Source organism: Mesocricetus auratus, unplaced genomic scaffold (genome assembly GCF_017639785.1).
Source record: "Mesocricetus auratus isolate SY011 unplaced genomic scaffold, BCM_Maur_2.0 Super-Scaffold_100227, whole genome shotgun sequence".
Taxonomy (NCBI): domain Eukaryota; kingdom Metazoa; phylum Chordata; class Mammalia; order Rodentia; family Cricetidae; genus Mesocricetus; species Mesocricetus auratus.
The window spans coordinates 153,899-178,944 of record NW_024429255.1 but is presented as its reverse complement, the minus strand read 5'-3'; the positions used below and the strand labels follow the sequence as shown (position 1 = coordinate 178,944).

The window sequence follows — 25,046 nt, the reverse complement described above, 5'->3', positions numbered from 1 at the left end:
GCTGATGGTGCCTACTGAAAAGCGGGCAGTCAACTACACAGGTCTCACCCCAACTTCAGGCTTCCTATTGTCTGAGAGAGCAGCTGGACCGCTGACCAAGCACAGTCTCCTTCCTGGTGCTATTGGCCTGTCCAGAACTCCCACTCCTTTGGAAAGTCAAGAGAGGAGAGCACCCCACCCTACATCACCAACAAGCCTTGCTGAGACCTGTTACCTCAGCCCAGCTGTGCCTGTCTGCCACCATTCTTAACGACAATAGACTGTTTGCTGCCTCAGGACAGGTATCTCGCAGTAGAGTGCTTTCTTGTTTATCAGGTACATACATTCTCAGACATTAGCTCACTAGGAGGCCCCAGCGTCCCAGGATGGGAGGCAGGGGATGAGTAAGTGCTCCCACTTTACTAGCAAGGAAACTGAGGCTTGGCTCAGGTAACTGAGTTGCTGTTTTGTGGCAGGTCTGAGTGCCTACCTCAGATGGCTGGGCATAGCCTCATCTCACAGCACCTCCAGTGACCAGCCTGGGGCCTGTCCATAGGCCTACAGTCTGAAGAATGAACGGGGCTTCCTATCTGACCAGGAGGCCGAGTTGTATTCTATGAACCGAGACCACTTCTGAAGCCCTTCCTCTGTCCCAAGTGTTGCCTCAACCAAGTGCTTAGTTCTTACAAGATGTCTGCACCTCTGTTCCCATTCTCTCAGTCACAGCTCCTGCAGACAGGACTCTGTGGTGTTTGCTAAGTTCCATCTTCAACAGAACCATCCCACAAGACAAGAAAGCCACAGGGAGAGCAAGAAGCTGGTCTGGGGTTCTCTGGGCCTCTCTGCAACTGGAACAAAGTCCCGAATCCCACAAACTCTTGTTCCCGCATCTCTCCTGGGTTCTTCATGTTGTACCACCAGCTGGAAAGCCAAGCTGCTAGTCCAAGCAATAGGAGTCTCACTTGGGCCTTGTGGGTTAATTAAAGGTTTTCTCTCTGGTAGTCTCACATCCCTCCCCGACCGGTGCCCTGTGACTCATGACTCTTACTTTCACAAGACTTGACCACCAAGGTCACTTTTAATGATTAGGGTCTGGGAAAAGGAGCACTGAGGTGTGTCCCGTGTCCGTCTGTCCGTTGCCCCCCCTCCGTCTTCGCTGACTCACCTCATCCCAACTGTAATTCCAGAGGCCCCAGGCTTTCCTGAAGGGACTCGGTGCATACTGAAAAATGAACCAGCTCCAGGAGTGGTAGGGAGACAATTAAGAAGAATATTTTTTCTTAAAAATTCTAAACGTATAGAACTTCTCTTGTTTTTGGATCCTGGGCATGTTTCTCTAAAAGCACAGGGTCCCTCCATGAGCTCATTACCTGCACCCGCTGGCGTGGTAGTCATTCACAGCCTTGAGGATCATGTCTCCTGTCTGGTCTGATGCTCTGAGGCAGTTTCTGTCCGGTTCCCTCCCTGCCCTTCCCCCTCACAAATTCTCAGGGCTGGGGCTGGGTTGATGATAGCTTTCTCTATCCTGTATCCAAGATGTCACCCCATAGTTTCAGGAAGGACAATGATTCTCCTGTAGCGTGGGAGTAGGTCATAGCAAAGGAGTCAGGCCCTGGTTTTCAGGCAAAACAAAACAAATAGCGAAAAAAAACACCTCACCTGAGTTCAATGGATGTTTCCAGAAAAATGAGCTGTCCCTGGGAATTCAGCCCCCTTAAGGAGGTTATGGATTTCTAGAATGGGGTGGGTTAACCTCCTTGTCATAGGAAGCCAATCTTGCAAATGTCTTGGTTTCTCCCTCCATCACCTGCATGGCTTTCTTCCTAACAGTGTGGAGAGGGCCTTGGGACCCCCCAGCGATCGCCAGGGAAGAGACGCCTGTCCCTGCAGGTGGTCCTTTATCTGCCATCTCCTTCTTGGGCCTCTCCATATTCCCTTCATTGGCTGTGATACAGAATTGAAATTTTTATTTCAATACAAATTTGTCCCCCTGTGCGCCAGATGACCACATCCCCAACTCTGAACACACCACAATTAGATGGATTGAAGCTACTGTGTAGTCTTTCTCAACAAATCCCCAAAGCCCCAAACTGAAAGTTTCCACTCCCTGGAAAAAGAACCTTCCTTGCAGCCCCTGTGGAGTCTATTTCTGTTTACCTATCAGGGCCTGCAGGAAAGATGCCATCCGACCACTAGAGGGAGCAGTTCTCTTCACATAAACCATGCTCACCCTAGTAAGAAGCCAGGGAACTTCACCCCTCCATCTCTCAGTGGCTTGGGAAGCGAGTTCTCACAAGTATCCCAGCTTCTCCTTTGCTTTTCTTGTCAGCCCAGGATTTCTCTGTTTTGTCTTCCCTCCTTGCTGTTAGTGTGTATCATCTATTTGCCCGACACTCTCTTTAAAAGCGTTTATACCCAACAGCTTCTAGAAGGCTGGAAAATGGGAGATGCTGGCTTAATTTGTTGTGTGGTGTGGAGAACTCTAGATATTGCTAACACCTGCCTAAGATAGTCTCCTTGTTTAATTAGTAGCTGTCTTAGAGTTGGCACCTCAGTTTTCATATATAAGTAATAGGAACCAAATGAAAGGAGACTACATCACAACAGGGTGAGTGATCTGTCAGCCCTGCAGGAGGGGTCCAGCATCTGATCCTTGCCAGATAAAACATTTCGATGTCTTAGAAGAAAACTGGCCAATGTCCTCACCTTGGAGAGCCAACAGCTAGGGTAAGAAGAGCCTGGGAAGATTTATACATACATATGTACATACATACATACATACATACGTACGTACGTACGTACATACATACGTACGTACGTACGTACATACATACACACACATACATGCATGCATGTGAAGAGAAAGCCTGGCTCTCAACAGTTCACTGACAAACATCTAAAGTCCTACCTGTGGATTAAAAGAGTAACTATAGTTTAAAAGCGATGGAAAGGGAAGAATTTCAGCTAAGATCAAAGTCAGCCAAGAAAATGGAAAGGAAGCATCAAATGTAAATGGCCCCTGGACCAGTGAGGTAGCTCAATAATCGGAGTGCTGAGGGCCTGAGCCCAGGTCTCAAGACCCACATGCAAAGAGCAGGATGTGGTGCCACTCGCTTGTAACCCCAGCATGGGAGAGGCAGAGGCATGTGCATCCCTGGGGCTCATTAGATGGCCAGCCCACCCTACTTGGCAAGTTACAGGCCAGTGAGAAACCCTGACTCAAAATGACATTGTGTATGACACCTGAAGAACAGCAGTTGATGTTGTCCTCTGACCTCCACGTGCACACCCATGTGTTTATCTGTGTGTAAGCCATTCCAGAAGCTACCAAGGCCACAGAGAAAACATGGGTGGGAGTCAAGATGCACGTGTCTGCAGAAAGACTACTACTGCTCATATGTAATGTTCAGGTGGGGTTTTCCAATCCTGATAAAGAGGAAAGACTGCTAGAGACAGTTCAAGGGACACCTGAGGTGTCACATCTGCTGAAGAGACACCAGGAGAACCCTAGTGAAACAGAATAACAAACTTCTGAGAACTAGAATCTCCTATGGGTGCAGGGATACCGGAGACGGTAGCCTCCGTAGAAATGGCAGCTGAGACCCGATGGGTGTGTCAGGATGTGGGAAGGGAACAGATACCTTTTTTGGCAGCTTACTGTTCAAATTCATCTCCAAGTCCAGGTTTTGGTGGCTCTCCAAGTGGCCCAGCTCTGAGTGATGCATCTGCTTAGAGACAGCAAGTTCACCTCGTTCCTAGCTGCCATCACCTTGTCACCTTTTGAAACCCATTTGTGCCCCTTCCTGTGAGCAGCATGTGGCCCACTGGCAGCCTGGTCAGAGCCTGGCCTCCATATGTTTGCTTGACAAAGGGGCACACAGACATGAGGGCAGCCATCTGGGTCATACACCTCTACGGAGGCAGCCTTGACAAGCCTGGGCCACTCACCTCCAATCTCTTTTGTAAGAACACCTTGCCTTCCTAAGAGAGACCTTGCTGACAGAGAGTAACCCTCAACCCCAAACCATCCTTTGTATCTCTGAATCCTCGGTCCGTTGGAAATCCCATCGTGCTGTGGACAACGGTCCCAAGAATGTAGAAACTCCCCTTCTCCCTGCATCTTGAGACCATGAGCCCCTGGCCTCAGTGAGAGAAAAATCCATTCTGTTACACGCATTAACTCCCCTTCCCGCTCCCCGGCCCCCAAACATCTACCCAACAGAAGGATATACTTTGCTATAACTTATTATTATGTTCTCTGTAAATACAAGGTGTCTATAGGAAATGTGTATTCTGAACTGTATCTGCAGAGTGGATCTCAACAGCAAAATAGTTCTGTTTATTCAGAATATGTTCATTGTTAAAGGGACCTAATAGGTATTTATTTACATATGCCATCCACATTTTCATAAAACCATTTGATCATACTAACCCAGCTTCCTGGTACGTCGCTGCACCAGTGTCTTATTCTGAGTCATCCTTATAGTTGTTTAGTACAGTGATTGGCCAAACTTTAGGGGATCTAAGATCAAATAACTGACTCTACTTTTGACATATTCAGGGGTTCCCCCTCTCAGTGTTGTGCCTGACAAAGACTGCCTCCTTTCTGACTTAGATATCCTATTTCCTCATATCGTCTGCCCTCTCCTCACACCCAAACACTCGGAGAAGGGCAGGTGGCTTATGCTTCTCATCCCTTCTCAGTGGAGGCCACTGTTAGCGTCACCAGGCTTGTGGCTCAGGAGGTCAGAGTTGGGGACAACTTGGGCGGAGGTGGCTGGGAGAGGTTTTGGGACACATGGCAGCATCTCAGCTCTGATGGTGACTCCAGGATCCTTGCTGGGGGCTGCTGGGACCGGGGCCTGGAGGCTGACCTGTGAACTGCAGAGCTGAGAGGGAGAAGCCCACTGAGGACAACACCAATCCATGTCCATTTACAGTGTTAAATTATTATGGAAGGAGGAGGCGAGCAGAAGGTGAATTATGGGCTGTTTTCAGCACTATTTTGTGTACAACTAATTTATTTTTATTGTAAAAACACAATAAACTGGGTAACTAGTTAACATATTTGTGTTCTTGTCTGCCTTAGTCATTATTCTGTTGCTGCGAAGAGACACCATGACCCAGGCAACTCTTACAAAGGAAAACATTTAGTTGGGGGTTTGATTATAGTTTCAGAGGCTTAATCCATTATCACCACAGTAGGGAGGATGGTGGCATGCTTGGTGCTGGAGCAGTAGCTAAAAGCTTTGTATACTGATCTGCAGGAAGAGAGAGGGGGAGGGAGGGGGAGGGAAAGAGAGAGAGACTGGGCCTGCTATGTGCTTTTGAAATCTCAAAAGCCCACTCTCAATGACACTATTCCTCCAACAAAGCCACACCTACTCTGACAAGGCCACGCCTTCTAATCCTTCTCAAACAGTGTCAGTCCCTGGTGACTAAGCATTCAAATGTATGAGTCTATGGGGGCCATTCTTATTCAAACCACCCTACTGCTTTATTGACATCTGTGTGAAATTCTCCCAGAGTGATGAATACAATGCTGCTGACCTCAGATAAAGAACTAAGAAGCCCGAATACTCAAGTCTAACTTGCTGATTCAATGAGATTAAAATAGAGCATGGGCGACCTGTGAGTGGTTACACCACTGAAGAAAATGGCTCTGATCACCAGCAATAGCTGTATATCCCCAGGGAAGGGAACTCAGTGAGCACCTCCCCCACCATGACAGATATTAATGGGCACAATCTTGTGCAGATCTCCTATGGATAATCAACACTACTGAGTTCAAGAGGGCAAAATCCATATGCCTGAAGGACAGACATTCTATAAGGATGGCTATTCTAGTTCATTCTGTTGCTGTAACAAATACTATGACCCATAGCAAGTTGAGGATGGTACACGGCTTATACTTCCAGGTCACAGTCCATCACTGTGTCGGAGTCGGAGCAGAAACTAAAGCAGAGACCATGGAGCAATGCTGCTAGCTGGCTGGCTCACTGTCTCTTGCTCAGCGGGCTTTGTTAAACAACCTAGGACCATCTCCAAGGATGGGGCTGCCCACATTAAGCTGGCCCTCCCACTTTAATCATCAATCTAAAGACTCTCACTGACTTAGCCACAAATCAATCTGATATGTACAATCCTTAGCTGAGACTCGCCCAGATGACTCTAGGCTGTGTCAAGTTGACCACTGAAGCTAAGACAATGGTCTATCGCTGTGGCTTCCAGAACTCCAAAAAGAAGAACTGAGCCCTGTTGGGGGCAGGTTGGTAGATTAGGTACTTTTCTGTGGCTGTGATTAAACACTATGACCAAGGCTATATAAGAAAGCTGATTTGGGCTTACTGTTCCAGAGGGCTAAGCAAGGCAGCAAACCACAGTCGTGGTGGCAAGAACAGGAAGCTGAGGGACCATGGCTTTAATTGCAAGCAAGAAGCAGAAAAAAAGTGAATTGGAAATGGTGAGGGGCTTTAAATTCTCAAAGTCTGCCTCCAGTGGCTTTAAAATCTTCAAAGCCCACCTCCAGTGACATACTTCCTCCAGCAGGGCCACACCTTCTGAACAGCGCCAACAACTGAAAACAGTGTTTAAATGCCTGAGGCTATGGGGGCATTCTCATTGTAACTACCACAGTTGGCATCTCAGACCTTTGCCTTGGATACCATTTGGGAGGAAGCCAATCTGAGAACACAATCCGCAAGTCTCAAATAAAGGAGCCTCCGCCCCTGGTTTCTGCTGGACATTGCCTTGGCATTGAGAATAGAGGTGATAGGTGGGACCACCTCCAAGGACTGCAGTTTCCCGCCTTTGTGGAACCTCCCCAACATGGTTCCACTACAGAAAGGGCTATGAGTGGAACCCCAACTCCCCTTGAGGTGACTTCACCTTGGACCCTATTTGACAAAAGCATCTTGATTAAAGCAAGTCATGACTCCTATCACCGGCAGCCATCCTAGAGCAGTTAGGAAGTGCTCCCAGCTCTGTTCTGACTTTATGCCCCCTAGCATCTCATCAACACCCTTTGGAAACAGTGTTTTTGCCTACGTTGCTACCTCCCTTATATCCATCTTTTCCTCCTAGGAAACCTCCCTTTCACTCCATTCACTTTACAATCCACTTATCGCGAAGTTTGTCAGGATGATTGTCTCAAGCACACAAATAAGTGGTACCTTTAACACTCCTGGTGTTGTACAGCCACAACCCACAAACTTCATTTATTTCTCAGTGTCCAAGTCAAGACTCTATACCAGGCAACATGCAGAACACTCTTACATCACTCTTTATTTTTTTTCTGATGCTGAGGCTCAAACCTGGGCCTTGGGCATGTACTTATTTGGTACTCCCTCTGTCACTGAGCTATATGTCCAGAATGGAACACAGTCATCATCTTACCCTCACTGCAAACCTGCAACATTAGAGCCAGCCCTGCAGATCCAAAGCTGCAAGATCTCCAAGCCACAGTCCTGTGCACGGTTGGGGCTCTGCACATGATCATTGTTCTCTCGGGATAACCTCGGGATAGGCGCATCAGAGCTTCCATCCCTCTCTTGGGGACCTACTTACTGCTTACTACGGCCCTAGTCTCCAATCTTCCTTTTATTGAGCACAAACTATGTGACCAGCACCATCAGATAAACCCTGAGCTGCTTCAAAAACACTGTGTGCCCAAGTCAGTGGAGCATACATACACACCTGGCTTCCACAGAACAGCCTGTCCACAGATATTGTGGGCTCTACGTTTTCTCACGGAGGGCTGGGCGAGACCTCACAGGTGTATTTCAATTTGGCTCTGTTTATAGTACTGGGGCATCTACACCTGCTAGGTAAACCCTCTTCATCGAGAGCCACACCCCGGCCCTGCAGGTCTCCTCCCCGCCCAGGCAATGGGAAGCTGCTCTCCTGATGCATTCTATGCCGTTACCAAGATTTCCTTTAGCACTCAGAGGCTCCTTGATGCCTGGGGCACTTCTCCATTTTATAGTCTGGAGTGCCAAGTTCATCCAGATCAGGATATACCACTTTTTTTTTAATGTGGGCAATTAGTGATGCGAACTCTCTTCTTAAAACTGCCTCCATTGTAAGCCAGGTGGTGGTGGTGGCACATGCCTTTAATCCCAGCACTTGGAGGCAAAGGGAGATTGATCTCTGTGAGTTCTAGGACAGCTAAGGCTGTCTCAAAAAAAATCTCCCTGTATCCCACAAATTTGAGTTTGTTGTGCTTTCATTATCATTCAATTCTAAAGTTTTAAAAGTCTATCACTTATTCTAACCACACTGTAGGGAAAAAGGATCAGCTAAAGAAACAACATCCTGAGCAGAGTCAAAGAAATGCACCCTGACCCTGAAACCAGTGCCAAAGAAACACACTTTGTCCCTGGAATCAGAGCCAGTGAAAGAAATGCACCCTGGCCCTAAAATTAGAGTCAAAAGACCAAAAAGGATCAGTGAAAAAAGATACTTTGGCCCTGAAACCAGAGTCAAATGTGACCCTAAACCTGTGCAGAAAACTAACCAATCCCTGAGCAGCAGATGATCTAGCCATTGTGAGCTCAGGGATTGAAGTCTAACCAATCCCCACCCTGGAAATTTCCCTGGAAAACCTCAGCCCCTTAAGAAGCCCTATATAAACCCAGCCCTCCTGCCCCCTCCCCTTCCCCCCCCCCCCCCCGGCCAGGGCCAGGGTTAGGGCCCTCACCGGAAATCGAAAAGACTTCTCGCTACTTTCTGTTGCGACCTCTGTGTACTGATAACCCCTCACGAACAGTAAATTGTCCAGGGTTAATCTAGCAGTTTCTGACTTTGAATTCAGTAACTGTCCTTCCTGCTCATTGCCCCCAAACCCTAGTAAACGATCCTTCATTTAGTTAATCTGGAATGTAGAAAAACTAAGATCTAGGCAAAAATCTGCCTCCATCCATTGTGACAGGTCATTCGGTTCTTGTGGGAGCACAATCATTTGTTTTAGAGAATACTATAGTATTTAATGCCATGTGCCAGTCACTGATTTGGCTCAACAAATCCAAATCCCTTCCATTCATTACCCAATTTCTGACTGCGAATGACCCGGGAGCCAGTGTGTCAGAAAAAAAGCACAGAGGGCGTTCTTAAGGGATGTTGACATTACCTTAGTGGGAATCTTTGTGCTTTGATGGAGAAAACCAAACTGGAAACAATGGAAACTTTGCCACAATTCATCACTAAGAGTTCAAACCTCTGCCTGAAGTTTCGGCTTTTGTATTGAAGTTTTCTGTAGTTTAAATTTCAGTTAATATGCTAGAATTCAGAAATGAAAGTCTGGAGACAAAGCTATCGTTATGGAATGATGTTGCCATCTTGTGGTTTTTGTGGGTACTGCAGAGTGATGTATTCCGGTTAGGCACTTTTGATCCAGTGTGAGCAGGGAAAAGGGTTGGAGTCTCTGACATCCAGAATAGACAGGGTGCGGAGACCACAGCCAGAGCTCCCCAGCGGCACTTTCCCCCTCCTGGCAGGAGGGGGCGCGAGTGCGCAGACTCGCCAATTCAGCTGAAGGGGAGCAGAGATCTTCTGGTGGCCAGACAAAAATCAAGCGGCCAGACAAAAGCCAGGTCAGGGAGGACCCGTTTAAGGCTGGGGTGATCGAAGCTGGGGGTGGGGGGAGCATAAAGAAGCTGAATGTGTATGATCAAAAGGCGTCATCGACACATTCACCACGTGGTTCCCTCCTATGTGCAGCTTTTTGTGATACAAAATTTGTCACAAGCAAAATATAGTGAGACCTGCACACCCATCAAGTTTAAATGTTTCCGACTTAGGCATTCTTTCCTTTTGTTCTTTTTGGGCATGCTCAGAATTGAGCCTGAAATCTGTGCACACTGCACGAGGACCTCTAACCACAGAACTATACCCTGGTCCTCATTAATTTATTTTTTAAAACAATTTTTTAAAAATTCTTCAGATAATCCCAACATTCAGGAGGCAGAAGCAGGCAGATCTCTAATGAGTTCGAAGCCAGCCTGGTCTAAAGTGAGTTCCAGAACAGCTAGGGCTACACACAGAAACACAGTCTGGAAAAAAAAATAGATAGATAGATGATAGATGGTTTACTTTTTTAATTTTTAAACATTCCTCTGGCTGGTGAGGTGACTCAGCAGGTGAGGGCACTTGCCACCAATCGTAACAACTAGAGTGTCCTCCATACCGTGGAAGAATTGATTTCTGAAAGTTGTCCTCCAACTGTGTACACACCCACACAATAATAATACTAACTAATAATTTCATGCTGTTCTGTTGAAAGTTTCAGAAGCAAATCTAAACACTACAGGTCAGGTCTCTAACAGAACTGGCTGTTTTAGTCTACATAACCATGGTGTCACTATCGAGGCAAACTAAGCTAACCTTATGTGGTTTTGTTGGTTTGTTGTTGTTTTGATACAAGGTTTCTCTGTGTAGCCCTGGGCTGTCCTGGTACTTACTGTGTGGACCAGGCTTGTCTCAAACTCACAGAGATCCGCCTGCCTCTGCCTCCCCATTGCTGGGATCAAAGGCGTGCGCCACCACAAACAGCCTCCTTACATGTTTTGATTATTTATGCTTTAAGTGTTTTATTTTCAAAATAGTCACAAGCTTCCAAAAGTGTTGTTTTGGTGTCTTATGCAGGTGTCTCACCTTAGAATAAAATAGTCACAACCTAAATTAAAAGTTCCCTTTAAAAATAGGCTGTCAGAAATACATTTCCTCTGAAGAAATAGAAAGGATCAGTAAAATAATAAGGCTAATGCTAAATACATTAAACAAACTAGTATGTTTAAATAGATTTAATATCCACCAGCATGCCTGCGGCTTAGTGTGACTTTGGATTTTGTGATATTTTGTAACTCACTGTCTCATTCTCCCTACACATAATCCTTTTTCACACCTCAGAAGCATGCCTTGTTTGGCCTGGGGATGTAACTCAGGACAGAGGGTGTGCCCAGCATGCCTGAGGCCCTGGGGTTCAATCCTTAGGACCGTAAAAGAAATCAGGGTCAAGGAAGGGAGACAAGGGTCATAATATAGCAAGTGGAGCAGATTGGATTTCTTTGTCTGGGGTTTGGTGGCAGAAAACCACATTTTGGTGGACTGTGAGTCTGTGTGTACGAAAGTTAGAAGATACTAGTGAGAGGCCCCACAAGGGCTGGGGGTGGGGATGGCTCTGCTGTTAAAGCACAATCTACGCATGCGTGAAAACCTGGACCCCTGGAACCCAGGTGGGTGTGGTGGCCTGCCTGTGGCTCCAGCTGCAGAAAGCAGAGATGGGATCCCAGAGCTAGCTAGCAAGACTAGCCATATTGATGAGCTCTGGGTTTGATTGGAAGACCCTGTCTTACAGAACACTGGGAAAGAGCGATGAAGGATAATTCCTGACGTCAGTGTTGCCCCCCCCGTGCACACACGCTTGTGCACAGGCACCAAAGGCCACGTGCAGGGAAGAACACCTGTTCTGTGTGGCGTCAGGGCTGGGCAGTGCAGGCTGAAAGGACAGGGAACAACTGTTCCTCCTGAACCCGCCGCCTTGTGTGTTTCTTCTAAAAACACCCTTCTAAAGGACACCTTCATCTCCCTGCAGAGGTGCAGGAGATGTGAGCCTCGGATTAGCACTTTTGACAAATGAGAGAATATAACTAAGAGTGTCAGGAAACAGCTCCGTATCAAAAGTCACATAGAAAATGGCACCCTGTGTTATGTTAGGACACTTCCGTCATCGAAGCCCCTCTGGGGATTTTCTATAATCCTTGCAGCTGTCACGACATTGCCCGGGGCCTCAAGAATAAGTAGATGTGGGCAGTGACAAGCAGCGCCAACACAGCACATGGCCTATTTTCACCCCTTGTGTGCATTCCTGCACGTTCATACATGCCCCGCCATGGTAATTCTCCCAAATACCCTTGAAGCTCCGGAAACATTCTATGGAGAGTCAGCATGGAAAACAAGGAGGTTCCTGTAGAGAAATCCCTTTGATTTTCCTGTGCGTTGGTATGGCTGGGCCTTTTGCTATAAGTTAACAGGGCATGGCTGCCCACAGTGGTAATTTGGCCCTGGGAGCTGGGGCTCAGGCTGGACTGCTTGTCAAGACTCTGTCTCAAAAAAACAAAGACAATTTTTAAAATACTTCTATATTGGTTTTCAAACTTTTCCTTACTCTCCCCAAACCCCCGCTGAGAACCCCCACAGTCCTCACTACTCCAGATCTGACCCATGGCCCACAATGAATTAGTTTACCATTCGGTTCAGCAGGTGGTTGGGCAGGGTGGGGTGGGAGCCCCTGGATGAGCTGCTGCGGGCCGCAGCTGTTCACTCAGCAAAGGCTGGGCCAGACCAGCTGTAGATGTGTTAGCCTTATAGTTAAGAAGGCATTAGAACAGACTCCATGTGCCCAGCCTACGGTTAATTTATTCCTAAGTGTTTCTTATTAGTATTACTCAGGGCAGTATGATTTCCTATCTACTCACCCTGTTTGCTAAAAATGAAAGTACTTTCTTCTATCCTGATTTTAGCTGTAAAACATATTCATCAGGAAATATTAAAAAAAACAGCAAAAATTTTACTTCTGATGAGAACTTCTGCCATGGTGATTCTAGAATATTCTTCTAGTAGGAGTCAGGGGAGGCAGCTCAGTCAGTGAGTAAAGTGCTTACTATGCAAGCACAAGGGCCTGAATTCAAATCCCTGCCAATCACACAGAAGCTGTGTGTGTGTGTGTGTGCCTGGAATCCCAGTGTTGAGGGCAGATGTGGGCAGATCCAGGGGACTGGGGTGCTTCTCTGAGAAACTGTCTCAAGGGAATAAGGTGAAGCAAGGCACCTCTGTCCTCCAGCATATGCACATGCGCATGTACACACACACGTACATACAACACATACACACATATTCAGTCTCTCGAGAGCTCTCTCTCTCACACACACACACACACACACACACACACACACACACACACACACTGATCTGCTAGGAAACAGAGGTGCCCACCCTTCAGAGGGTCTGTCAGGAGGGAGGAACCGACCCAGATGCCTGCCATCTCAGATGAAGGAAGGAGAGAGTCCCCTGCAGCTGGAGCCCAGGGTAGGGCCTCTAGGTCTTCTCAGGTCTTTAAAATGCTAAGGGCAAAGACTTCTCCATTGATGGACTGGATGGCTGTGCAGGGGATATCTGATTACTTCTAAATGTTATCTAAAGGGCAGAATAAAGAGCTTTTGTGGAGGGACTGCTAGTGTCTGTCCACAAGTGTCTGCCTCTCTGAGTTCTGACCTGGCCACTGCCCGTGCTAGATAAAGAAGCCATTGACTCAGCTGGGCCTGGCTAAGGAGCCCAGCATCCTGCCATCTTTAGTCTCCTGAGACCTATGAAATCAAGCTGCAAACCCTGTCTTGAAGGGCTTTGAAGCTGAGAGAGCAGCGGTGTTCCCACCCACCCGCTGCTCGAAGTGGCTGCAAGGCATTCTGTGGGAGGGGTGGGGCACACAGATGCACCCACAGGTGGATGTCTCACTAAATTGTGGCAGGATTCAGTCCTCAGGAAATGTTCTTGGTTAGGTTTGGGAAATGAAATTACTGGGCCTCTAGCTCTGAAGAGCGCATGCTCTCAACTAACTGTAGCTCTTCAAAGAGAGGGGTGTGGCTCAGGTGGTGGCTTGCTTGCCTGGCATAAAGCCCTGGTACCAGTCCCAGAACCACACAAAGCAGGTGGGGTGGCTCACCCCGTGACCCCAACACTAAGGGGGCAGAGGGGAAAGGGTCAGAAGTCCACAGCTGACCTGAGAGCAGCTGTGGCTGCCTCCACAAGACTGGGCTTGTTAGCCTTCCAACATGGATCAGAAAGGAGCTTATGCGACCCTTCTCCCCACTGAATACTGGTTACCAATAGATCCCGAGGGAGGGGCAGTCATTGTGTAACACCGAGGAGCCCTCCAGATCAAACCCATAGTCACACAGACATTCCCAGTTAAACTCATTGAGTCTCAAAACAAACGAACAAACCCCTCCCCGCAAAGTCAAAATGTGGTGTTTGTAGTTGTTTGTTGGGATCTTTTGTTTGTTTGTTTATTTGTTTGTAGGGAATCTGTAGGGAGGAGGAGGGTATGATAGAGGTCAGTTGGAGGGTTTCAGGAGAGATATAATAGACAGATGCTTCTTAAACATGTATGAAATTGTCAAAGAACCAAATAAAAGTTGGAAATTTTTCAAGGTCATAGTGAGCTTAAGGCTAGCATGGAGTACAGGAGATCTGCTCCAGGGACCCCATGCTGTAGACATGCAGCTGCTGGAATGGAAGCCAGTCACCAAGCTGACAGGCAGCAGCTGCCATCCCAACCTGCCAGGTCAGGCCCTCCTTCACCAGGCAGAGCCCTGGCAGGTCAGGCCCCAGACAGACTGGGACTAGGGACTTACGAGTCCAGGCTCTAAGGAGGTCAACCCTGCAGCTTGCACCATGCTAACCACGTACCGCAGGCCTCTAGGGAATCAGAAGAAATTGCTGACCTGTCCCTTAGAGGAATAATTGCATTAATAAGGTGGCCTCTGGTGGCTTTGTCAGCAGTTTCAAGGCTTTGAGTTGAGTAATCCTTTGGCGTCTGCCCCAGCAGCTGGCGGTCACAGGCTGGGGGACCCCTACACCCTAGGCTCAGCTAACCCCTACATAGTATATCTCCTGTCATCATCATTCTTACCAGCACAGCTCAATTCTGGGGGAGCCGAACATACCAAAGGTGGGAATATCTGGGGAATACAAATTCAGACCTATTCAAATGCCCTCTGACCAGATGCTAAGTTAAAGTCTAAGCCCATTTCTGGTGCCTTCCATATGGATAGAGGGGAGGAAGTAGACCCAGAGTAAACTTCAACATTAAGGACAGAGCCTGGCCCTGCACGAGGTCTAGCAATAGGGAACGGGTAGGTTGAGGGAACACTGAGCAGGTCTGGAAGAGGAAAGGTAGGGTTGAAGCAAGTGAACAGGAGGGGCACCCCCTTACCCACTCTACCTGTTGGCTCTGCCTTCAGGGCCTGACCAGAGCAATGCCCCATGGGGAAGGCATTGCATCCCGTGGTCATATTTTCCCAGCACCTGCCTAGAGCTCACACCTGGTGGGTCAATGTCACTGGGCTCAATTTGCCTGAAAGCCTCCCCAAGGCCCCCCTGGGGCCACCCCAGGACTTTATCCCTGAGCTGACTTCCCAAATCCCCAATAGTGCTTCCCTGTCACAGTGAGGGTTAGCCCCACTTAGGAGGCCATGCCCCACCCCTTCTGTCCACTTAACTCCATGATCCCACTAGAAGCTCCCAGGCTCTAATGCAGTCAGAAACTGCCCTCCCCCATCCTGTGAGGCAAGGCCAGGTGAGGATGGGACTCCCCTCCCCCAGGTCATGCTACTCCTTGTCTTTCTTAGGCCTGGGGAGAGGATGGCATAAGCCAGACTGGCTGACAGGACAAGATGTTTACTGGGGTGCTGCTTCAGCCTTCTTTGTACCAGGCACCAAAACACATTCTGGGAATGACTTAACTTCATTTACCCAACTACACAGGTGTTTGGAGAAAACCAAGATTCCCGGAGGCTGCCGCTTGCTGGGGGTGCATGGCCCATGACAGAGCAGAGACATGCATGGCGGTGGATCTGTCCTTGTCCTCACCTCTCTTCCTGTGGGGGCCCTGGCACTCCCACCCACTCTCCCTCCACAAAATCATCCCAGGTTTAAGCTGGGCTCAACAGACAGACTGACTGCCTGGCACTGGAGTCCAGGTCAGCGGAGGAAGTGAAGGCCTCCTGGGCACGCAGAACCTGCTCCAGGCAGCCGTGTCCTACCTCATCATGCCGTGGGAAAATGCCCACCAACTTCTCCTCTGGCCCCAGCCTACCCAACACCACCCCTGAACCAGAATCGAAGAGACATCTGGTGATGCTAGCTTTCCAGGGGGCGGGTCCCCAAAGCAAGGCCCCAAGCAGTCCTTTATTAGGATAGAGGATGGGTTTCCCAGGACCCAAAGTGAGCAAGCACCCAGGGCAGGAACCCACACAGGCACACATGCCTCAAATACATGGCAAATGTCACAAAAACATTCAAAGTCCTTGGGGGAGTGGCATCTACAACATGCCCTCCCCCAGAAGATCTGTCAGTGTCAGCCAGGCCGCTCGGTCCTGGGCAGTGTGTGTAGGGGCAGCAAAGGATGGACAGGGACACTAGGAGTCAGTGTGAAGGCAGTAGGACTGAACAGCTCCCAGGGGCACCTGCGTAATGCTAAAGGTGTGTCCAGTTGATCCCCTGTGGAGACAGTAAAGATTAAGAGGATCATACCCCTGCACCCAGAGCTGTGCTAGGAAAAGTCTGGACCCAGAGCCAAGGTGGGGAGAACGCTCCAGACGGAAAACTCCTCTCTCACAAGGGAAGGGAAGCAGAAGAGAGACACGCATGGACAGACAGCCAGACAAACAGTAGACAGAGGTAGAGACGGAGACATAGGCTAGGTCCAGCAGCTGCTTGCAGGCAAGTAACAGGCTGCCCTTGGGACCTGCCATATCCAATGAGCTCTACAGTGGCTGCTTCTGCTGTAGCTGTGGCTGTGACAGCCTCCAAGAAGGAGTCTCCAGGCAGGTGGGGTCTTGGAGAGGATCCAACAGGTATGACTTTTCTGGAGGTGAGGTCTGGGCCCTTGAGGAAGAGAATACAAGCAGTCGGTTCAGGGGACCGGGAGAGGAGCTGGAGCCATGAAGTCCCCACCCCCAGGCTGTAAGCAAGCATGAAGGGGGCTGCCAACAACCCCAAAGTCCTAGAAACTCGAAGGCAGCAGAGCAGGACCCAACAATGGCACCCCTGAGGAAGGAAACGGGTGCTCTTGAGAGACAGAGATCTGATGACCCTTGTCATGAGGGCCGGAAGCCGCCGCCAGGGAAGGAACGGGCTGGGAAAATGAGGGCAGCATGGCTGTCTTGCTGGAAATAGGCTATGGAGGGGGTAGAGATGGTAAGAGCTGGAAGCTGGGGCTCGGGTGCCATAGTGGGGAAACTGCTTTTCTAGATGGCAGTGGTGTAACTGTAGCTGGACTAGAAAGGTGGGAACTACGGGCTTGGAAAAGGATGGATGGGGGGTGCAACCATCTCAGTCCATTCCTGCTCCCCACTCAGGTGTGGGCCCCTCACTCCAGTGCCGAGTGTGTGGGGACAGCAGCAGTGGGAAGCACTACGGCATCTACGCCTGCAATGGCTGCAGTGGCTTCTTCAAGAGGAGTGTGAGACGGAGGCTCATCTACAGGTGCCACTGCCCCCCCCCGCCTGCCCCAGCCTACCTAGCACGGGCTGGAGATGGTTCAGGAAAAGCAAATGTCCAAAGTCGAGGGCATGACACTGCCCCCAGGAGCTCCCTGTTCTCTGCAGGTGCCAGGTGGGGGCAGGAATGTGCCCGGTGGATAAGGCCCATCGCAACCAGTGCCAGGCCTGCCGACTGAAGAAGTGCTTACAAGCAGGCATGAACCAAGATGGTGAGTGATGGGCATGGTGAGGTGAGGAAGGCAGTAGAGCAGGGAGTGTCACTTGTTGTGGAAAATTATCTTAAGGTGTGTTGCATCTGATTATGCTCCAGGACATTTGTTTTAATGATGCAAAGATGTGTTGCATTCTTTTATATTGCATTTAACTCTGTGAAACTATGTTACTGTGCCTGTCTAAAACGCCTGATGGTCTAATAAAGAGCTGAACGGCCAATAGCTAGGCAGGAGAGAAGATAGGTGGGGCTGGCAGGCAGGGAGAATAAATAGGAGAAGAAAAGGAGGAAAAGGGAATGAAAGAACAAGGAGAGGAGGGCATCGGGGGTCAGCCACCTAGCCCTTCAGCCAGCCACGAGTTAGAGTGAAAGTAAGGTATACTGAAATAGAGAAAGATGAGGCAGTCAGGCAGTGGTGGCACACATCTTTAATCCCAGCAGAGGCAGGTAGAACTCTGTAGGTTCAAGGCCAGCCAAGTCTACAGAGTGAGTTCCAGGACAGGCTCCAAAGCTACAGAGAAACCCTGTCTCAAAAACCAAAAGAACAAGAAAATCCCAGAGATAAAAGATAAACAGGATAATTTAAGTCAGAAAAATTGGCAAGAAACAAGCCAAGCGAAGGCCATGCATTTATAATTAAGAATAAGCCTCCATGTGATTTATTTGGGATCTGGATGGTGCTCCCCACACAAAAGACCAAAGAGGTGTGTCCTGAGTCTCTCTGCCTTCCAAGCTGTGCAGAATGAGCGCCAACCCCGAAGCATGGCCCAGGTCCACCAGGACGGCATGGAAGCAGGCAGTGATCCTCGGTCTGAGCCCTTGGTGGCTTCCCCTGCTTTGGCAGGGCCCAGTCCCCGAGGCCCCACATCTTCATCTGCAGCCAGGGCCATGGGCCACCACTTTATGGCCAGTCTCATCACCGCTGAAACTTGTGCTAAGTTGGAGCCAGAGGATGGTAAGTGGAAGGGTAGCAGGCATGTATCCTCTCACTCAGTTTCCACAGAGCGGGCACTAAAGCCACAACATCCTTCCTCAACAGCCGAAGAGAATATCGACGTCACCAGCAATGACCCTGAGTTCCCTGCATCCCCCTGCAATCTGGATGGCATCCATGAGACATCAGCTCGTCTACTCTTCATGGCTGTCAAATGGGCCAAAAACCTGCCCGTGTTTTCCAACCTGCCCTTCAGGGATCAGGTAAACCACACAGCCTGCCTGCTGGAGCTGGCCAGGCATGGTCAGCACTCATAGGTTAGCCAGCTTTGGGGAACATATATCCCCCTGGTGTACTTGTGCATACCATGGGGTATTTGTGTCACTGAGCTAAGACAGTGGCAGTGGATATATATATGTATATATATATATGTCTCTGGGGGGAAGGATGCGCACCAGAGATGCATAGAGCCCAGGATGCAAATAGGACCCGTGGCTTTCTGGGTCCATTGTCTTTCCTTCTGCACACTGTCTGGCCTGTAGTCATTCTGTTCAAGACAGCAATCTGCATACCCTGAACAGCCAAGTGGCTCACTCTGGTGGGTACCTTTAGAACACAGGCTCCCCATGACTTCAGGCCTGAGTGTCACCCCAGCATTTCCACATGTGGAAAAGTTCTCTGAGCAGACAAAGATCTCACAGTGATCCAGGAGAGCTCACTCAATGTTGACACTCTTGAAATCATCCGGAGGCTGTCCAGCACCCCTGGGCTCTAGACTTCTCTGGATGGCCCAGCCACAGCTCTGGATAGAGTCCACAAGGCATCTGGAAACCTAGGTAGCTGAGCCAGAGCCTGGGCAGACAGAGATCAGGGGCTCTCTGCCCCTGGGAGCAGCCCTTCTGTGCCTGGAAAAGGCGGGACCTGTGCTGACACTCAAACCCCCTCTGCTCACAGGTGATCTTGCTGGAAGAGGCGTGGAATGAGCTTTTCCTCCTTGGAGCCATACAGTGGTCTCTGCCCCTGGACAGCTGCCCACTGCTGGCACCACCAGAGGCCTCTGGCGGCTCTCAGAGCAGGCTGGTCTTGGCCAGCGCAGAGATGCGCTTTCTGCAGGAGACAATCTCCCGGTTCCGTGCACTGGCAGTGGACCCCACAGAGTTTGCCTGCATGAAGGCCCTGGTCCTCTTCAAACCCGGTACTGAGCCTTGGCCCAAGCCTTCCAGAGACATGGTTGGGAGGTTTTTGTTTTTGTTTTTTTAAAGGCAGGGTTCTGGTGACCTCCTTCTGCTGGGCTCTTCATAAACCCACCTGGGTGTAAACAGATAGCCTTCTTTCTGGGGGAGGGGGAGCAGAGAAAAGAGGTGTGGCCTGGTACTCTTAGGGATTGTGGGGTCAGGCAGGCTTCTGGAAGGTCGCTCATCAGTACTGCTTCCCCCCCCCAGAGACTCGAGGCCTGAAGGATCCTGACCACGTGGAGGCTTTGCAGGACCAGTCCCAAGTGATGCTAAGCCAGTATAGCAAGGCTCACCACCCCAGCCAGCCTGTTAGGTGACAGTAATGACCCACCTTCCCGTCTACCTGCCCTGCTTTCCTCCTTCCTTCCACCTCCTCTCCCACAGCATCTCTGGGCTTCTCTGCTTAGACAGGATAAAGGACTCAGTAGGCAGCATCTACCCAACACCTCCTGGGGACACACACAGGTCCAGAAAGGCACCAAAAACAAAACCTACAGGGATGGAAGCTCAGCCACAGTAGCCACATGAATGACAAGGATCACCCAGGTCAGGATTGGAAAATAGTTTGTATCTGAGGTAGATAGCAAATGTCAGGCTTTTAAATTTTGACTTTTTTTTTTGGTTTTTCAAGACAGGGTTTCTTAGTAAAGCTTTGAAGCCTGTCCTAGAACTCATTCTATAAACCAGACCAGGCTGGACTCAGACTCATAGAGATCTGTCTGCCTCTGCTCCCCAAGTGCTGGGGTTAAAGGCATATGCCACCACTACCTGGCAAACTTTTACTTTTTAAAGACAGGATTTCAATTTATATCCCACATGGGTCTCAAAGTCAGAGTTTTCTTGCCTCTGCTTCCCAAGTGCTAGTCTTATAGGTGTGTCCTTCTATAACCTGAGTCTTTGACAGGGACTTTGTCTCCATAATAGGATAAGGGTCTAAAAAGAAGAGAAAAATCTTATCCTTGAAGGTAGAGACCAGCGGCATGCATTGTTAGGCAGGGTTCTAGTATGGAAGGGTCAAAAGAGTCTTGCTGGTAGAAGGTAGGAGACTGAACCAGAGAGTTACGCTGGGACCAGCCTGGTGAGAGCTTGGAGTGCCCACTAAAGGCTTGTCTGATGAGAGAGGTGGAGGGGACACCTGGGAGTCTGTGGGAGGAGGCTTCATGCTTCAGGATGGGATCTCATGCAGACTTGTGTGGCAATGGGCACAAAAGGCAGAACAGCAGCTTCCCTGTCCAGGAGATTCCACAGGGTCATGGCCTTGAGGGGGGGGTGACCACAGGGAGCAGGAAGTAGACAACAGTGTGCAAATGTGGAGGTGAGAAAGGCTAACGGCAAGGAGTGAACGAAGAGATGTGTCTGACTTTCAAAACTCAAAAGGAAAGTTTGCCAAGCTTTAGAGAAAGTATGGAAGGCATGCTGTGGAGGTGTGTGGAAAAGCCAGGCATGAATGAACACTGGATGTGGCCACTGGAGGTTGGGGGAGGATGCAGGTGGAGGGTCCCAACTTAGCCTAGCATCAGGAATGACACTGAAATATCAGCTGGCTTGTACCACTCAGCCTGGCCTCTGAACTAGATGACGTTACCTGCATTCTATCTGAAGAACTGGTGACCTGATCCTTGCCCAGTACCTCTCCGGTAGACAAGGACAACAGCATGTGGTGTGGGAACAGAGGGAGCATGGTGAAGTGGCAGCACTAAGGCCTGACAGACATAGCATGACAAGAGGGGTCATCACAGACCACCAGAAACCAGGGGTCTCTCTAGTCCCCTCTGGGGCCAGCCCTCAAAAATACTGAGGAAGATTTTCTATGAAGGGGCAGGGGAAAACTGACTCAAGTGTTGGCTAAGAAAACATGAGCTCCTGAGTTTGGATCCCCAGCACCCACTTAAAAGCCAGGCATGGTGGCATGCATCTTGCCACCCCAGCACTGAATTGGGGTGGATGCAGGTGGATCCAGGGAGCTCACTGGCCGGCCAGCCTAGCTGAACTGATGAGTTCCAGAATCAGTTGAGAGACCTTGTCTCAAAACATAGGGAGGAAGGGCTAAGGAGATGACTTAGTGGATAAGCATTTGGTGTGCAAGCATGAGGACATGGGTTCAAATCCCTAGCACTCATGTGAAAAAGCTGAAAATGCAGGACAAGGCAAGCTAAATAAATAAAAACTAGTGTTGGGCAGCAGAAACAGGCAGATCCCAGGAGCCCTCTGTCCGGCCAGTCTAAATAACAAAAAGAAACCTCATCTCAAGGGACAACAGCAGGGATGTACAGGATACCCAGGGTCGTCCTCTGGCCTCTGTGGGTATATACACCAGTGCACACATGCGAAATGAAGATAAGGTGGGTAATGGGTGAGGAGGACCACCTCTGGCCTCTGCACACACAGGCTTCCTCGATCACTTTTGCCGCTCATTACTCTAGGCAGAACTGAGTATCACTGCAGGGTCTCCAGTCTCTGGGTCAATGTATTTCAGCACAACCTACACAGAGACACTGAAACCAAGTCCCACTAACTAAAACCCACTCTTTCTCTGTATGATCTGCTCTGAAACACTGCTTTGAGACTAAGTTTCATGTAGTCCAAGCTAGCCCTGAACTCACCATGCCACTGGGGTAAGCTAAGCTCTTGATCTTCCTGCCTCCCTTCCAGAGCACTGGGTTGATGACAGGGTTGGTGACACATGGGCTATGTGCTGCTGGGGATGGAGCCCAGGGCCTTGTGCCTGCTAAGCAAAACTACTAAGCCTGGGCAGTGGCGACACACACACCTTTAATCCAACACTGGGGAGGCAGAGACAGGCAGATCTCTGAGTTCCAAGCCAGCCTGGTCTACAGAGTGAGTTCCAGGACAGCCAGGACTACACAGAGAAGCCCTGTCTAGGAAAAAAAGGAAAGGAAAAGACAAAGAACTCTACTCTAAGGAGTTACATCCTTAGTCTCTACTTTATTTTCTATTTTATTTTTAAAAGTCCATTTGTGAGACATTACCTGCCATTATCTACCAGGTGGGGTCATACCTGCAGTTTGCAGTAACTCTCCAGTAGACTTCACAGTTACTTCTTCCCTCCCCCTGGATATACTAGGAAGACAGGAGAGGGGAAGGTAGACCAGGATGTGTGTGGGGTGTGTGACTGTTCACAGGAGAAAGGAGTGTTTTAGGTGGGCAGAGCCACTCAGCTCAGAATGAATGGCACGGCTTCTCATAGCTCTCCCGGTGCAATCAATCAAGCCAGCAGCTGCACCGAGGCACTCAACCTCTGGGTGGCAGGCTCTGACCCCAGCCGTACTCATCCTCCCCAGGGACATCTTGTTCTGATTTTCTTTCTTTTTCTTTTTCTTTTTCTTTTTCATTTTCTCTTCCCCACCCTGGAACCCCCACTTTAGCAAATGGTTCTTACTTGAAACTAGGATGGATTTTTTTTTTCTGGGTGTATCTCAGATCTCAGGCAGTCAAACTCTCCCTTGACTTCAGAATATTTTCAGTAGTAGTTATCATCTTAATAGGTGTTTCACAGACAGGCATTCATAATTCTATGTAAACTAACATAACTTAGAATGTCCATATAATCAACAAACATATAAACAGGATTGCTATCAGAAATGTCTCACAGGCTGGGAGATGGTTGCACAAACATGGAGTCTAGACTGGAGCTCAGATCCCTGGAACTGGCATGAAGGCTAGCAGGCCTGGCAGCTGCCTGCAGTCCCAGCACCTGGGAGGCTGACTCAGGAGGTCCCTGGGACAAGTTAGCTGGCTGGACTAGCCAGAACTGGTTGGCTTCCAGTTCAGCAAGGGACCCTGCTTTGGTAAATAAAGTGCAGAGTGGACCAGAAAGACACTTGACCTCAACTACCACCCGAACACATAAGCATACACATAGACAGACAGCTCGGTGAACATGTATTCATTCAATACACACACCCCACATGCATGTTGCAAAGAAACAACTTCTCACTTTATAATCTTGACAACATAATGAATAATATTATCGAGTTCCTGTCTTCTTCATGCTCCTAACCAGTGGGGAGGTGGAAGTGAACCCTCTAACTCAGGGGCCTTTCCCTGAAATGCCCCCTGCTGGCCCTGGGCACCTCTACCCCCCCCATAGCCTTGCTCAACAGCTGGCCCTAAGCCTAACAGCATCCTTCCTCCTGTTCAGGTTTGGGAAATTGCTCCTTCTGCTCCCATCATTGAGGTTCATCACTGCTGAGCGCATCGAGCTCCTCTTCTTCCGAAAGACCATAGGGAACACTCCAATGGAGAAGCTCCTTTGTGACATGTTCAAAAACTAGGGCGTGTCAAGTGTTCAGAGCTCCCGGGCAACACTCTTGTGAAGCTAGATATTTGCCTGCCTTTGTCATCCAGCAGCTCCACGTGCACTAGCTCTGTTTGCACAGTTGAATGCATGTTGTGTTATATGCCTGGGAACAACAGCTTCAGGGGAGAAAAAGTGAGTGGTGGGAGGGAGAAAAGTGTGACAACATGGAGACATTTTGTAGGCTACAAGTTGAACAAAAGCCAGGCATGAGTAACTCTTAGAGTTCATGACTGGGGAGGGGAAGAGGAAGGAAGGAAAGAAGGAAGGAAGGAAGGAAGGAGGGAAAGAAGATAAAATAAAAGGAAATGAGAAAATAAAAGACTCACATAAGACTGGTGGTAGTGGTAAAAGTCAGAAGTCACCTCTGGGTGGGGGGAGGGGTGGGAAGAGGAGTGGGAAGAAGAGAAGTCACCTCCAGTACTAGGAATGTCCTTTATTTTGATTTGGATGGTAAACTGATAGTCATTAAAACTCATTGAGCACTTAAAATCCATACACTTAGCTGTGTTTTGTTTGACCCTAGTTCAAATAAAACCAGGAAACTGCGTCCCAGGCTCTTTGAGGAAGGGGAAGAAATGAGTACGAGGTCTTTTGAGTTTTGTCTGGTTTCATTCGAAGCTAGAGTCTGGGTGCCACGAATTCAGGCTCTGGGTACTATTTCCCACAGGATCCAAATAATACCTCACTTCATATCTGAAGGAGACCCTTGAACAGCGGGATCTTCCTCCCAGACCCCGGATTAGGCACAGACCACACCCAAACACCTGTTTTCACCGAGAAATACTTTATAAAGTGGGAAAGAAAAGTTAAAGCAGCTGCTTTCTGACTCAGGCAGAAAAACAGCAGCAAATGACCTTGTAGGAGTCATCCTTAAAAGGAGAAGGGGAGATCAGTGTGAGAATGGGCTAGGATGCCTTGGTAAAGGAGATAGGGGATGAGGGAGAAGGGGAGGGGACAAGGGAAAGGGACAAAGGACTTTCTCTGGCTAGAGAGAGACAGATGTGGCACATAGGCAAATGGTAGTTTATAAAGATAAAAGGGGAAACCCCAAGTTAGGATGAGCTGTTTAATTTTAATTGGGTGTGTT

General features: G+C 49.0%; 1 protein-coding gene and 1 long non-coding RNA gene across 2 annotated transcripts; both read left to right on the top strand.

Moving 5' to 3' along the window:
* The first annotated feature begins 15 nt into the window (after window positions 1–15).
* Window positions 16–988, top strand: LOC121136467. The gene is made up of 2 exons (XR_005873526.1): window positions 16–281; window positions 700–988. It is a non-coding gene; the product is annotated as an uncharacterized LOC121136467 (long non-coding RNA).
* A 15,263-nt stretch (window positions 989–16,251) lies between these two features.
* LOC121136468 (photoreceptor-specific nuclear receptor-like) lies at window positions 16,252–24,448 on the top strand. The gene is made up of 8 exons (XM_040736945.1): window positions 16,252–16,610; window positions 17,115–17,241; window positions 17,364–17,467; window positions 18,203–18,424; window positions 18,509–18,666; window positions 19,358–19,598; window positions 19,846–19,951; window positions 23,801–24,448. The coding sequence occupies exons 1-8, from the start codon at window positions 16,514–16,516 to the stop codon at window positions 23,931–23,933; spliced, it is 1,188 nt and encodes a 395-aa protein (XP_040592879.1). The 5' UTR covers window positions 16,252–16,513; the 3' UTR covers window positions 23,934–24,448.
* Window positions 24,449–25,046: the final 598 nt, after the last annotated feature.